This window comes from Antrostomus carolinensis, unplaced genomic scaffold, assembly GCF_000700745.2.
Source record: "Antrostomus carolinensis isolate BGI_N321 unplaced genomic scaffold, ASM70074v2 scaffold12220, whole genome shotgun sequence".
NCBI lineage: Eukaryota > Metazoa > Chordata > Aves > Caprimulgiformes > Caprimulgidae > Antrostomus > Antrostomus carolinensis.
Genome location: NW_010290581.1, coordinates 22,721 through 36,841, shown reverse-complemented (window position 1 = coordinate 36,841; position 14,121 = coordinate 22,721). Strand labels below are relative to the sequence as shown.

At 35.0% G+C, this 14,121-nt stretch overlaps 1 protein-coding gene across 1 annotated transcript in view; it reads right to left on the bottom strand.

Annotated features, from left to right (window-relative positions):
• The window catches only part of USP32 (ubiquitin specific peptidase 32), a gene marked incomplete at its 5' end in the record, with an annotated part of 44,142 nt that overhangs the window by 7,744 nt on the left and 22,277 nt on the right, over positions 1 to 14,121 (bottom strand). The window contains 13 exons of the mRNA XM_029086433.1: positions 211 to 422; positions 980 to 1,091; positions 1,851 to 2,002; positions 2,642 to 2,816; positions 3,344 to 3,517; positions 4,168 to 4,273; positions 4,521 to 4,659; positions 5,231 to 5,305; positions 6,013 to 6,094; positions 6,826 to 6,980; positions 9,270 to 9,429; positions 12,301 to 12,441; positions 13,059 to 13,234. Coding sequence (XP_028942266.1) covers positions 211 to 422; positions 980 to 1,091; positions 1,851 to 2,002; positions 2,642 to 2,816; positions 3,344 to 3,517; positions 4,168 to 4,273; positions 4,521 to 4,659; positions 5,231 to 5,305; positions 6,013 to 6,094; positions 6,826 to 6,980; positions 9,270 to 9,429; positions 12,301 to 12,441; positions 13,059 to 13,234 — 1,859 coding nt within the window. The remainder of the gene's footprint in view (positions 1 to 210; positions 423 to 979; positions 1,092 to 1,850; positions 2,003 to 2,641; positions 2,817 to 3,343; positions 3,518 to 4,167; positions 4,274 to 4,520; positions 4,660 to 5,230; positions 5,306 to 6,012; positions 6,095 to 6,825; positions 6,981 to 9,269; positions 9,430 to 12,300; positions 12,442 to 13,058; positions 13,235 to 14,121) is intronic.

The window sequence follows — 14,121 nt, the reverse complement described above, 5'->3', positions numbered from 1 at the left end:
AAAATACACCAACATTAGACATTACAATTTAAATTTACAAGAGTTGTGTTTCTGTAGAACTTGGTGCTCTCTTAAGAGGGAAATGTAGCCATGCTCCCTCTTCTTAAGAAATAGAGATTAATTTATCACATGGTCACTAAAAAAATCCTCTCTGACTTTGTCTCAAATGTGTTACGCAAACAATTTATAGCAAACACAAAGCACACTAACCATCTTTCTGTGGACTGCAATTATATACCCTGTACAGGGACTCTCAGAAAGCAAGGGCACATGACCGTTGAGAGTGCAGTTGGCAAGGTTACGCTCTGTTCCACATGGCACTACAGTGTTTGGCATTCCGTTTGGAATCAGGGTTGGTTTAGGAAGGTCTCCATTCATCATTATGTTGGGTGCTCCATTAGCTGACGGCCCAGTCGAGACATCTGTAGATAGACAATTACACTCTCAATTATCTACAGTAACCAGAACTGATCGCATTATTTTTATCCTTTCCATTCTGTTCAACGCATTTCATGAAAGATCTTCTACTCTCCTTAAGACCTTTTATTTGCCTACAGTTTTGCAAAATCAAAGCATGCAAGAGCCAAGAATAACAGAGGTGATTATAACACACATATGAAAACACAAACCAGAAAACCAAAACCGAACACCATGCTTCCAATTTTTTACATGTCCTGCCTTAGAGTCAATCCACAAGTAATAAAATATTTTGCACGTTTCTTGTGTCTTTAACTAAAATAAGCACATAGTGATCTTCAGACTGCTATCCTGGGCATGATCCTGGAAAGGATCACAGACCATCAGTAGATACTGGGGCTGCTCACAACTTCTTTGTGGATCAGAAATCTTAACTTATTTGTCTTTTCTTTAATTCTCACTGTTTACTTATTACTAAGAAGTACGGTTTTCTCCTTAATTTCTCCAGTACCTAAGCAGCGTGCAGTGTAAATAAACAGGAAAATAAATGTGTTGTCTTTACCTGTCTGCACAGGACTCGATGCTGATGTAGGGGATCCTGGAATTGGTATTTCAAATGCACACAAAAACCCACTCACTGATAACCGGACCTTCTGGTTGTCTTGAGGAAAGTTCTGCAGTAAAAAAGGAAAAGTTTGTCAGACACGTACATATTTCCATCTGTGACTCCGAACATGGTTTTTTCTTTTGAAAACAGTGTGTATCTAGCAGCTCATCTCTACCCTCCCATCTGCTTTCTTACAGCCTTCTAGAAGGTAAAAAGGGAGCCAACAAGCACGCACACCCCTTTACAGATCAGTGTGGCAAGCTACTAATGGTTCTCTAAGCAGACTGAGAGCACTTAGCTTCAGGCAGTTTTAATCCTATTCAGTGACAGAAAACAAAAACAAACAAAAAAACAAACACCACAAGCACATACATACACACACTATATAGAAATAAGCCAGTCATTACTTATGCCTCCAACACCTTGGCAATTTTTAAACTCAAAGCACTCTAACTTGAGATTTATTACCTCAAGATGATTTTATCCTTTTTAAAATAAAAATACTATTAGTAATCAATTCAATTAAACTTCTGCAGGCTTCTACATCACTATTAATTTTGTTTAAATAAGTGGTTTATTTTGGTTCAGTTTGCTTGGATTTTACATCTATTTAAAGCAAGCCAAATTACAGTTTAAGAACAAAAAAAAGTTCATATAGAGATATAACTAAGCTGACTTTTAAATCACACTTTCAGTTAAATTATTTGAAAGTTCTCATAAGCAAAGCTTTCTGTCAAAAAGAATGAAGTAGTATGTCAACGTACACAAATAACAAACAAAAATATCAGAAGTATGGTGCAGCAATGATTTTATTTTTATTTTTTACCTTTATATTGGAGCTATGCACTTCTGCAAGTAGAAGCTGTTCTGGTTTTAGCCCACAGAGTTCACTTAACTGTTTTTTCAAACCTGTATACTTTTCATCCATGTTTAATCTCAGGCCATATCGAACAGGAGTAGTACCATCTAATTTAATTACTTTAAAGGGGAAAAGAAACACACTAGTCAGCAAACCAGGGAAGTTTTAATGAGAATACATTACAGTTACTTATTTATTAGAAAGTATTTTTTTCCTCTCCTTTAAGATATGATTTACTTTTTTTTTTAATCAGACAATTTTCAAGGTCTGAAGACAAATGTCAGAAAACCCTTTGCTGCATAGGCAGTAGAAAATGGTTTCAAAATTTGCTTCACTTTTTATCATTTTTCCTTTTGCCTCTTTTCCAATAATACACGGGTTCTTCACAGTATAGTTCATGACTCAAAGTATTTTTTGTTTGCACACTCCCTCCAGCCCTTCTTTTTTGCTCTAGGTAGATTTAGGACAACCTCCACAACCAATTTTCAGTGAACACAAGGGAAGTTCTCGAAATCTCAATTTTACATGTTTCTGTAGTAAGGCCTTCAGTCAAGACTATGCTCCATTTTTAAAGGTTTTCTTTCAGTTTAACTGTACTCCAATGAAAATTCTTGTACTCTATTATATTAAAATGGTTATGCTATACTGAAGCCTAAGTACTAACACAAACAAAATGTGGATGTTTTACAGCTGTTCTACATATACAATTTTTATTTTAGCAACGACAAGTTTATAGGGAGTTAAAGACTGCTACTCACCTGTAATTTCTAGGTGCATGTAGCTATCCATTGGCAAAGGCAAGGATAAAAAATTAAAAGGGTCAAATCTAACACTTATATGTCCACAAGTTTTACATTTTACTTGTGACTTCAGCTGACCATGAAATAAATCTACAACGATGGATCTGTTTCTTCTCAGATGGTTTTCCCAGGCCTAAAATAAAGTACAAAAACACAATACAAAGTTAGAAACTGAAGACTACTTGCTTGAACTACAGGAAGGAGGATATGATGGAAGACCTCTAACGTTGCATTGGCCGATGGAAGTCAAACTATGTCCTCAGAAGTTGTTTTCCAATTCCTAATAAATAGGAAGTATTTCGTTTCAACATGAGTAAAGAAAAGTTCCTTCAATTAACACAATAATCAAGGTATGACAATTTAAAATACTTCTGAAAGGATCATCAGGTATCTTGAAAAGCTTTGCTACTCCATAATTCTGAGGAGTTGTTCAAATTGATTGTGAAGTATCTTTATACCTTTATTATAATACTTAAAACTCATTTTTAGTCCAAAGGTGAAAATAACTCCTTAAAATCACAGATCTAACACATTCCAAAAGACAGTACAGTACTGAAAGACTATTGCCACAGGCAGTCTCATCAACAACTTAGCAGCTTAGTACTAGAAGATAAAAAAAACTATTAAGCAAACCCCAAACCCAAAAACTTTGACCCATACCTCTGCTGCTACTTCCCAGTCTGGTCGACCATCACTGTCTTTCAATTCAACATATGGCTTATCATGAACTCTGTTCAAATCCTCATGAAGACCATCCAAAAGAAAAGCCAGAAGCTCCTGTGAGTCTTGCTGTTGAAAGCCATTAAATCTTGGAGCATATTTTGCTATTGTCCACTATAAAAGAAGTCAAAAAGATATTTAACATCAGGTAACAGAAACTGTAACAACAAATCAAAATATTGTAGACAAGATGCATACTGTCAACGAGCACAAGAGTTAAGCTGCCAAGAGTTAAAGGTAAGTCCCTATGCTTTCTGAACAAAAGACAGGCAAATGCATCATCTTTTGTCCCTAACAAGGGCTAGAAAAGCCACATCTTGTACCACAACCTCTGACTGGTATCACGTAACTCCTTTGACCCTACAGCCACTGAACCATGATTATATCCCACAGAAAGCTGCTCAAGTCCTGAGCACCAGGACTATGCACCTTGGCTTCCTCCAGATGTGCATCTTGTCCCCGCACAGCCCCTTCCTGAACACTTCCACAGCACTCCTTACAGACAAGAAAGCAAATCCTGTAACCAGTTTGGATTAACATACACGATGACTGACTGTCCAGGATATGGCCATTGGCTTCACAGCCAGCTTCTACCACATGAAATATATGTCCAAGTTTCCTTCCCTTTCTCTAGTGGAGATACTGATTTGAGTTCCACGACCTTGACAATACAGGTAACATCAGGAAAAAGTGCATTAAAAGATTTTTGCTATTCAAAGAAATTCTTGCTTTCTATTTTTAAGTAACACATATCACAGACTTACCCGTAGCTTTAATGGTGCTATATTCTTTTGAGTTCCACTCCACAACTCCTGAACCAAATCCCCATAGCACTTGGCCATGTGTCCTTTCATTCCTATTGGATTTGTCCTAGAAATCATAAAGTAATTAATATTATGCTAAAATTTAAACAAAGTTCTTGGTGAACTCTTTTAACTCTCTCAGAAATAAAAGAGATTATATTTTCATGTATCTAATCTAGTATCTGCTGTACAGCTGATGGTTGATAACTGAAATTAAAAGGATTTATTCATATTGTCTACTTCTAAAAGCTGAAACTCATTTTAAAGAAATGTTACAGCATGGAAAATGTCAATGGTCTCAAACAGAAAATTACCTGTTAAGTTCATAAAGATGTCTTCCTGAGATGAAATACCGTGTTAGAGGTTGTGTATTACTGACACACTGGATACTGGAGTTCATGAAGCATGTGTTACCCAGATTGCTTAATCCAGTAGCACCCTTTTCAGTAGGAACTGAGAAAAAGAAAACACAATTATACCAATTGCGCAGATGTGAAAAATTCAGAATGGTTTATCAGTATAAGAATATGACCTTTTCACAGTAACAAATTCAATTTAACCTGCTCCCAAATATGAGACTGTAGCTAGCATCTCAACTCTACTTAAATCGAGGTATTTTGTTGGACCTGATCCACCACAGACATCAGTACAATCCATACAAACTATTTTCAGGTAAATAATTATAGTACTGAAATTTCTGGATTTATTTCTTAAAATTTTAACTATTCCTTGCCTTAAAAAAAATCCAAGATAATAAAAACAAAATCCAGGATTTGCTGTGTACCACTTGCTACTGCTGCACCTGAACGTCTACAAATTTATCTATCTATACATCCAACCCTTCTACATTTTCAGCATTTAAGTTAATAAAACAAAAATAACAAGGAAAACAGCACAGGCATGAAAGACCTCTGACCACTACCAATGTTAAGAGCACTTATATTAAAAAGGATTGTTTCAGCATAATGTAGCCTCTTGGATTTTCCTCCCCATCATAATTCAGTTACTATGCTGAAACACTTACCTTTATGTCTGTCTATTTTACTGCTGTTTGCTATAAAAGACATCTCTTCTGGCCAGCTCATGTCTTTGTTTCTAACTAGAAAGAGATACGGTACAATAATTTTTTAAAAATTGTTTGTTACTTACTCCAGAGAGCTTATACAGATTAGGAGGTTTAATTAAAATTTTCTAACATGTAAATGAGATTAGAAATTTCCTTATTTTTAGTTCTTATTTTTGCTAGTTTTCATTTCAATGTTTCCACTCATTATTGGAAACCATTCTAATACTGGCACCACTCCAACTATGCCAGTAACATCTTTAGAAAGCAGCCTTGAGATTTCTTTCTTGTTGGTTAGCAAATTTTACAATACTTATTCTAACACTTAATAAGGATCCCCCAGATCTGAACAAATCAGTTCACTTCATGAGCAATCACTAATATTTTCTGTTGTTACAAACCAACAAAAGACTCAAGTGTATTTCAAAATATGGAAAAATTACACGTGCATCAAGATAAAGTGGGACAAAAAAATGTGAGCTTTCCTGAAATAGCTTTACCACCACCTCCCCATAGGTTCCCTCTGTAAACCTCTATCTTGCACTGACACAAGCCATGCAGCAAACTGGCTTAAGGAACTGAACTAGCTGAAAAGAGGAGAATATTTGGGCAGCAGGCCTATATATTTGTGCAGTTTTGGTAATTACAGAAATGGGTACTACACACAGTTTATTAACCATATATACACTCATACAAAACTATTCATTTTTAGTGTGTAAACCCATTATAGGTCCTTTTTATACCTTCTATTACTAAATGCTGCTCATCTTGGATTTTAAGATACTCCAGTCTGTGATCTTCATCATCCAGCAAAGTAAGATAGTTCTGCAGGAGAAAAAATACTTCATATAGTTATTACTTGAATTACTTGAAAATTCTCTGAGGATATTTTCATCTCAAAGCAATGAAATTAAAACAGTATTAACAATTTTTTCACAAAAATGAAAGCACTAGTTGCCTACCTATGTGAATTAAATACAGTAGTTCACTGATCTCCAGAAGCATCTAGTTCAATGCTTTAATTTTATGTGGTAGTTCTTTAGAATTAGAGAATTACATGCACTTAGTGATTTGGAGGAATTTCAATGTCATTTGTTCACATATGCATTTAAAAAGATCCTGGATGGCTTCTGTGCCAACAAAAGACAACAGCATCATGTGTGTCAATGAAGGAATATATTTTTATTCCCATTTAAAACAGCTTCTATGAAACTTCATATAAAGCCTTTTAATAGGTCATCCAATTGCCTATTTTTAAACACATCACAGGATAAGCAAATGTTACAATTTAAATCAAGCTACTAGGAAAACAAAATATGAATTTGCTGGGTCATTAACACCAAAATCAAAATTTCACTGCTTGGAGTGCATAAAAAAACTCTAGAAAACAAGTGGCAAGAGTTTTCTAACTTGGGCAATTAAACTACAAAGGAAACTTATGTCCAGTGTTTTTTGGTTTTTTTCTGTACATGCCTATTTAATACTTTCTGGATAATAATATGATACACAATATCCAATAGCTGATTAAAATAAAAAAGACAAAAAACCGACATTACCTCACTATTGTACAACCAGAGGCGCATATCCTCTTCTTTTATACGTAGCCTCTGGGAGAGATATTCATGTATCTCTTTAACTGTTTGCATTCGACTAAAGCAGCCAGTGTAAGCCAACACTCTTTTTAAAGGAGCGTTCGGTGAAGGTACATTCCCTGGATTCACAATCATAAGAAAAGGGCAAAAGATAACGTATATACCCACAGGCCAACTGAAATCAGATCAATAAAAACTTACACGTTACATATAGTATAAGTACTTTTTGTGAAAAAGAAGCACACAGTTCTACTCCTTTTGTTTATGGATAAAATAATGAGTTCAATTGAAAGTCAGCTGTTACTAACCCTTAGGGACAACAAAGTTGCTATCACAGAGCAGATAAATTTACTTCCCTTTTTACCAAAAACCTGTTAGAAAATTGCTCCCCTAAGATTCTCATAGGAAATAAATAATTTCAAATACATTTTAAAAGACTGGACTATTCTTTTTTTCTCTTAAATACAAAGTGTTAGAGACGATGGTAATTTTCAAAATAAAGGACTTCAAAATTTCATGAGAATTTGCTTTTTAAGAGAACATAAGTAAAAAACAAGGCCAAAAAAATCAGTCTGACTATTTGTGATAGTTGGAAGTCACATGACTTTGCTTCAGCTCTTCTACGGAGATGAATGCTGATCTGTGAAGATGAAATCAGCCTGGCAGCTTCAATAAAAGTATTCTTAATAATTAAATTCCTCAAAACATATTCTGTTAAGATGCCTGGGATTTTCATCACAATTTCTCAACAATCTCATGCTCGCAACACAACTTAATTCCAGCAGTCGAGATTGTTGTTCTTTTCTATCACATAAGCTCGTCTTTACATAAAAGGTTTGCACAAGATACGAGACCAACTTTAAATGCTTTATTTTTTGAGCTGCTTTAGTTTAAACTTAGGAGGTTGCCCACTCCTCACAGAGACAGGTCTGTAACATGTCCATGAAAAGCTTTTATTACACAGCCAAACCCAACTGGGCAACTACATTACCTAAGTAACCAGAGAAGTGATATTGTTCTACTTTCATTGTCAAAAGATTAAAATAAAATAAATAGTAGCATATGAAGAGATGCAAAATTACATGTGATTTGACAGTAAATCTACACTGTAATCATCTAATAAGTCAGCAAGGCATCAGTTTTACTTCAGTATACCAAGCAAAGTACCAATTTATTTATTTATTTATTAAGAAAACAAAAAAGCATTTTCTGAGATTAGGGATCAGAGGATTAGTTGTAAGATTACAGCAAGAAAGCATATTTGAGAACTCAAAAAGATTAATAACTGATTGGACAAATACATTAGTGCAGAGCAAAATAATTCCAAATCAAGATCAAATTTGGCACATCAGAAGATTCTCTTTATTTGAATTTGGGCATTTTCAGATGTCCAAACAAAGCAGTTTCCATTTCATTAGGTCAAGTAGGAAAAACGAATTTAGGGAGCAGGCAGTTTCTGTAGGGGAACTTGATCAAGCAGGCAGCCACTATCTACATGTTAAATTTGAGATTTTACCAAAGCAGTGAAAAACTGAGCATCTGCATGAGATTTTGAAACACGGGCTAACACTAGCAAGGCTAAAGGATTTTGTTTTCAGTAGTCAGAGGAGCCCATTTCTGGACATATGTTACGGTGGATGTGTATGTATATCTGTGTGTATCCAAACACACATGCATGTGAACATCAGGTATTTTTTCAGACTCACTGTGTGAGGCAAGTACGCAACTGTGCGCACAGACTGGTAACTGAAAACAAATCCTGCAACACTCTTCAGCTGATATTTAAAGATGATTTTTATAGCCCATTACTTGTACAATCTTTTGGTGAGCATTACCAGCACAATTATGGCATATATTTTAGTGTTTACACTTTCTACTGAATTATCTTTCCAACTGCATCAAATAATAGTCTTCATATTCCATTAATTCAATTGCTTTCTAAAGAGTATTAAATAATTTGGGGCATTAAAGCCTAGCTGCCCAAGTAACTCAGAACCAGTTTGTTGAGTAATGATATAATTTACTACAGCACTGGGCTATCACATATACACACATCCCCTCAATGCACAGATGCATCTATTCTACGGCCACAAAATTAACCACCAACAGGAATAATCAGATCTGCCCTCTCTAGCTGTTTAGTTCATGCAGTGCTCATTTCTCATTTCCAACTCACCAATCTATTTGCAGTAGCTATGTGATTTAACTGACTTCCCTGAAAACGCTCCCTCATGCCTCTTCCTTTCAAGAGAAGATAGGAGGAAAGCCTTTAAATCTTTACCAAATGCTGATTGCGCCTTACGGTTGATTAGCTGGTGTACAAGCACAGTGGCAGCAAGCTTCTACAGCTGCAGGTCTTGCTTGCTTAGAAACTGCGCACTTGTATTCTTGCTGCATTCTTAAGTTACCTCTAGGCAAATGCTGAGGAAACATTCTCAGGCTCATCATACCCATATTCACCCAGATGTTTGACTGCTGCGTTCGAGTGGCAGGCTGCTGTCTCAGGAAGAGCAGATAGCGAGGAAATAACTCTAGTTCAGGCACATTTGTTTTGCTGTTTTTGATCACCTAGTAAAGACATTTCAAACACATTTTAGAGACTGCTGTTCCAAACACACAGGAAATCCCAAGAGGAGCGGGAAGCAATGATTAAAGCAGATGGTTAAAAAAATAAACTATGTTTTACCAGGAGACAAGAAATCCTCTAAACTTATTATGAGGGTCTTATGCAAATATCCATAGGAATAAAAATTTGCTGATTTCTAAGCACTTTTTGAAGCTTTGTAGTTACAGATTGTCAAAAGCAAACATCTTATTTAGTGAAGCATAGCTTCCTGTATAACACCATGGAAGAACATTTTTATAATTCCTGACATATGTATGAATTTACAATGAACCTTGTTAATTCTAATCAGTGTATACTTCAATACAAAAGTTTCCCAACTGTTGAAAAAAACACACATGTTGAATAATACATTTCTTCTGAACCTTTTGAAGTACAGGATTGAATCATAACCTTCATGTTGTAAGAAAGGACTGAAACTTACTTTTTTTTGCATTTTGGTATGCTGACAGAAAAAGCTGAAATTACCCCAGAACATGACTTGCAGCTTTTCAGTCACCATTTCTACTAAGATTTTGCTATCCAGATCTGACCAAATGTAGACATACACAAATGGCAGGAACATTCACTATTTTTGTAACCATGTGAAGCAGAAGAAACGTTCAGCTTAAGTTGTGAGAAGCAATATATGCACTGAAGTGCCACGGTATTAAACTTTAGTTACAACAAAAACAATAGGGATGACATTTTCTGGAAAGAAGCAACATAATGATCCCTACTGAAGGGTGGGGGACTGGGACTGTCTGTATACATGGTTGCAAGTAATCAAATGGTCTTCAAGAATTCAAGTGTTCAGTAAGTGTCAAAATATTCCTTAATTATAGACAGAAAAGCTACAGTTTATACATACATTATTTATAATTTCTTGCAGACAGGATATCCAAACTAAAATTCTTTCATTCTGAATAGAAGTCTCTTTTCTAATGACCCTGTCACAGAAATCTCAAGCACATTAGTTTGTGCTGCGTATAAAGAGATGTGGCCTTTTCTGGATCATGAAAGGTGTTTGTTTCCATGGAGAATGTGTGGGAGGAGGGTTACAGAAGCCAGTGATTCTTCACTGTAAAATAATTGCCAGTGCTACAGCTAACAGACCAAATTGTCAAAAATCATACAGCTAATTCTCTCCCATTCGTGACACAGTATTTGTGACACCAACCACTCAGTCTCTATTGCTACCAGGGGAAAAAAAACAAAAACAACAAACCCCAAACTTCCTTTTTCAAAGTGTAGCTCCTACAAGAGGCTACCTGACACAGAATAAACCAGCCACTACACGGAATAAATACACTCAACAGAAAATGAAGAAAGTTTCCAATGTCTCTAAGAGAAGAGACCAAATTAGTTCAATTGTTCTTGCCTCTAACATCAGCCTACTTTTTTCTAAATTCAGTATTAATAATTCAAGGCATGCCAGTATTAGCTACAAATGATTATGACCTGTTAACCATTTTGCAATAATACACAGAGAGAAACAGAGAGATAGCTCAATAAATTTTGAGTAAATTATATGATTCAACAACGTCTGTTGCTATTTAATTACTGTGTCTCTTTCAGAAACACTCTTGCTGTTTTAACTGCGACCAAAAAAAAAAATCTCACTGGAACAACACAGACTAATTATTAGTCCACTTAGTCAATTCCATTTAGTATATGGCACTATCACATTTGAAAATGATATTCTGCAATACATTCTGCACTGTGCCCCAAATTAATTTTTAATTAAAGATACTACAGGTTTAATATAGAAAATACTAATGTTAGTTACAAAAAAACAACTTCAGCTCTTCAAGTTTGTTTTTTTTTAACAAAACCTTTATGCAAACAAGTACAAATACCACCTTCTCTTTGACAGGCTCTTGCTAATCAGTTTATTACAGGGCTTTAAGTCAATACAGCAATTAAACAATTGTTGATATAAAGATGCAGCATTACCGATTCATAAATATGTTTTTCATTACACAATGGAAACACATTGTTTGTAAAATTATTTCACAATTTTATTGTGACTCATTGGCTTTTCTGCTTACTGTCAAATGCAAGAAATGTGAAAATTCATTACATATTAATTATTTGCTGACAAAGGAGTATTCCATAAGTTTGGAGGAGTGTTACTGACTTTGTGCTGAAGAATAAGAACGATCATCACTCGCTCCGCCAGTAAGATTTTTAGTTACTCATTAGAAAAAATAAACACAATTATCATTATACAAGAAGAAGAATTACATAAAAGAACTATTTATTTTTAATATATGATCTGCTCAAAATAACAACTGGTATACACACGGCCACAATACCTAATACCTACAACAAAAATTGAAACTGAAGAATTAAAAGAAAAGCCTGACTGGATGAGTGTATCAGGTGAGATTAGTGGTCTTTGCTTTTAGCACTGAACACAGTTAACCAGAATCATGCTTATTCAGCCTTAGATAGTAGATAACAACCCAGTTTTAGCATCTGTTTCTTGAGGAATGTCAGTCATTTATCATTTATTCTTATGATAAATGTTGTACTGAAAAGCCTTTGACTAGAAGCTGAAGAACTTCAGCAATCATGATCTGTTGAGCAGCACTTTTGCCCTGTTACAGTATCTTGTGGGGTTTGTGCTGCAAACCTCCTAGTAAATATCCACAAGTTTCTATCCATGTTCATTTCTGAGACTGCTAAGACTTTTCACTTAGACTATCCAGTTTGGATACAGTGGGAGACAATCACAAAAGATTACCCTGTGCTACTGGCAGAAGCTAAGACATATTAAGTTTAATAATCTCGGTGGGTATGGCAAGTAAACAGTGTCTATAAGCACAACTTACCGGCCTGGGCAAGGACAGATTTGCTCCATACCAATGGTAAAGTGCTCTCCAAACTGGTTCTGGCACCATTATGTAATCCTTTCCTTCAATCAATTGTGGAGATCGCTTTAATCTTCCACCCTCCATTGTTAATGATGCAGCCTTTAAACAAAAAGGGATTTTGTCAAATCTCAAGTGGAAAAAAATAGTATACAGCTACAACAATTTGAGTTCATGAGCACAGAGCACTTTTTCATTATTAAAAAACTTCTATGCAATTGTTTTTCACACCAAAATATATTATTTAAATGTAACAATAAGTAATGCCCAGGTTTCACCATATACCATTTCTCCAAGTGTCTGAGCATAAAATTTGTAATACATTTCTCTCTACTCCGACAACTTCAGATACTACATAGAGAAATCCAATCCGTGCTCATCACTGATGGTGCTGGTCTGCATTTTACATTTTGTTTGCACGAACACTGGAAAAACTGTCAGTTTTGTTTTATTATTTAGATAACTGTTTTATGCAACAGTTTTGTTTTAAGAACATTTTGAATGCTTCTCTTCTCACAAAACGCTCAACTGTGCCTCAGAAGTAGAACACAATTTTTTTCTCTTAAAATAAAGAGAAAGAAACTCAAAACTTGTTATAAGACAAAGCAGTGTTAATTTAGAATTAAGCCACTAGCTGAAAAAAACAACATATAAAAAGCTGTGATAAAAGTACACTAAAGGATACTTTTCCTATAATCACATGACTCAGATGCATTTACCTTCACTGGTTCTTGTGTTACTAAGGGTTGGTTATCAATAGCTCCTGGTTTCTGAGGATTAAGTTGTAGCAAAGTATTCCCATTGGTTCCAAGGAAACACTGGTTATTATTGTCCGAAGTATTATGCTGTCTAGCAAAACATACATCAGTGCCTGGTGTGCCAGGGTAAAGAGTATCTGTAACAGAATACAAGAACAAAAAAAGTCTCTCTATTTCAGTTTATGAGTCCATAACATAAATAAATCAGTTAAATGGTTGTATCCTTGTTTGTTTTTAAAAAAGGTTGTTGAAGAAGTTTGCTATCCTTCAGGAAAACATGCAACTCTTCTAAACTACAGAGCAACAAACATACTAGTACTCTCAGAAAAGGTAAAGAAGTGGATATATGAGATCCAAATACCACAGCAGACACACAAATACTGGTTTGAAAACAGCTTAACTAGGTTTGTGTGAGCAAATGTGTTTGCCATTTGCTTCCTGTCTGGATGTTTGAATATTAAATTCTTGAAAATCTTACATATAAAACTGAACATATATACAATAATGCCTTATTTTTTTTTCCTCTTGAAACAGCATGTATTTTTATTCTTATAGAACCTTCTTTTGTTATGCAGAACATTAAATCTAGATTTCAGGTTAGAAAAAAGAAAAAGAAAGAACCTTCAATCTAAAACTTGTCTCCCCTTCTGCCCCTCCTCTATTCCTCAATCCCCGTCCCAAAAATAATCACAGTAAATTATCTACTTTAAATTGAAGTTAGAATTTTAAGATACAGATTTTAAAATATCAAATGCAACACAGTTGTCTTACAAGGAACAAAACATCATCTTATTCTCACAAAAACTGACTGAAAATCATCACTAATGTCTCTTCTTTCACAAAGATGGCTCCTAGAATCTGTGCAAACTCACTTAAATCATATGCCCTGTAAAACTGCAAGTATATTTTTCCTATTTTTTTTTTCTGTTTCTTTTCCTTTGTAGTATCTGAGGTCATCTCATTGCAAGACATAGTACAACACCAACTAGGTATGAGCTATAAACAACTTAGTATGGAGGGGAGG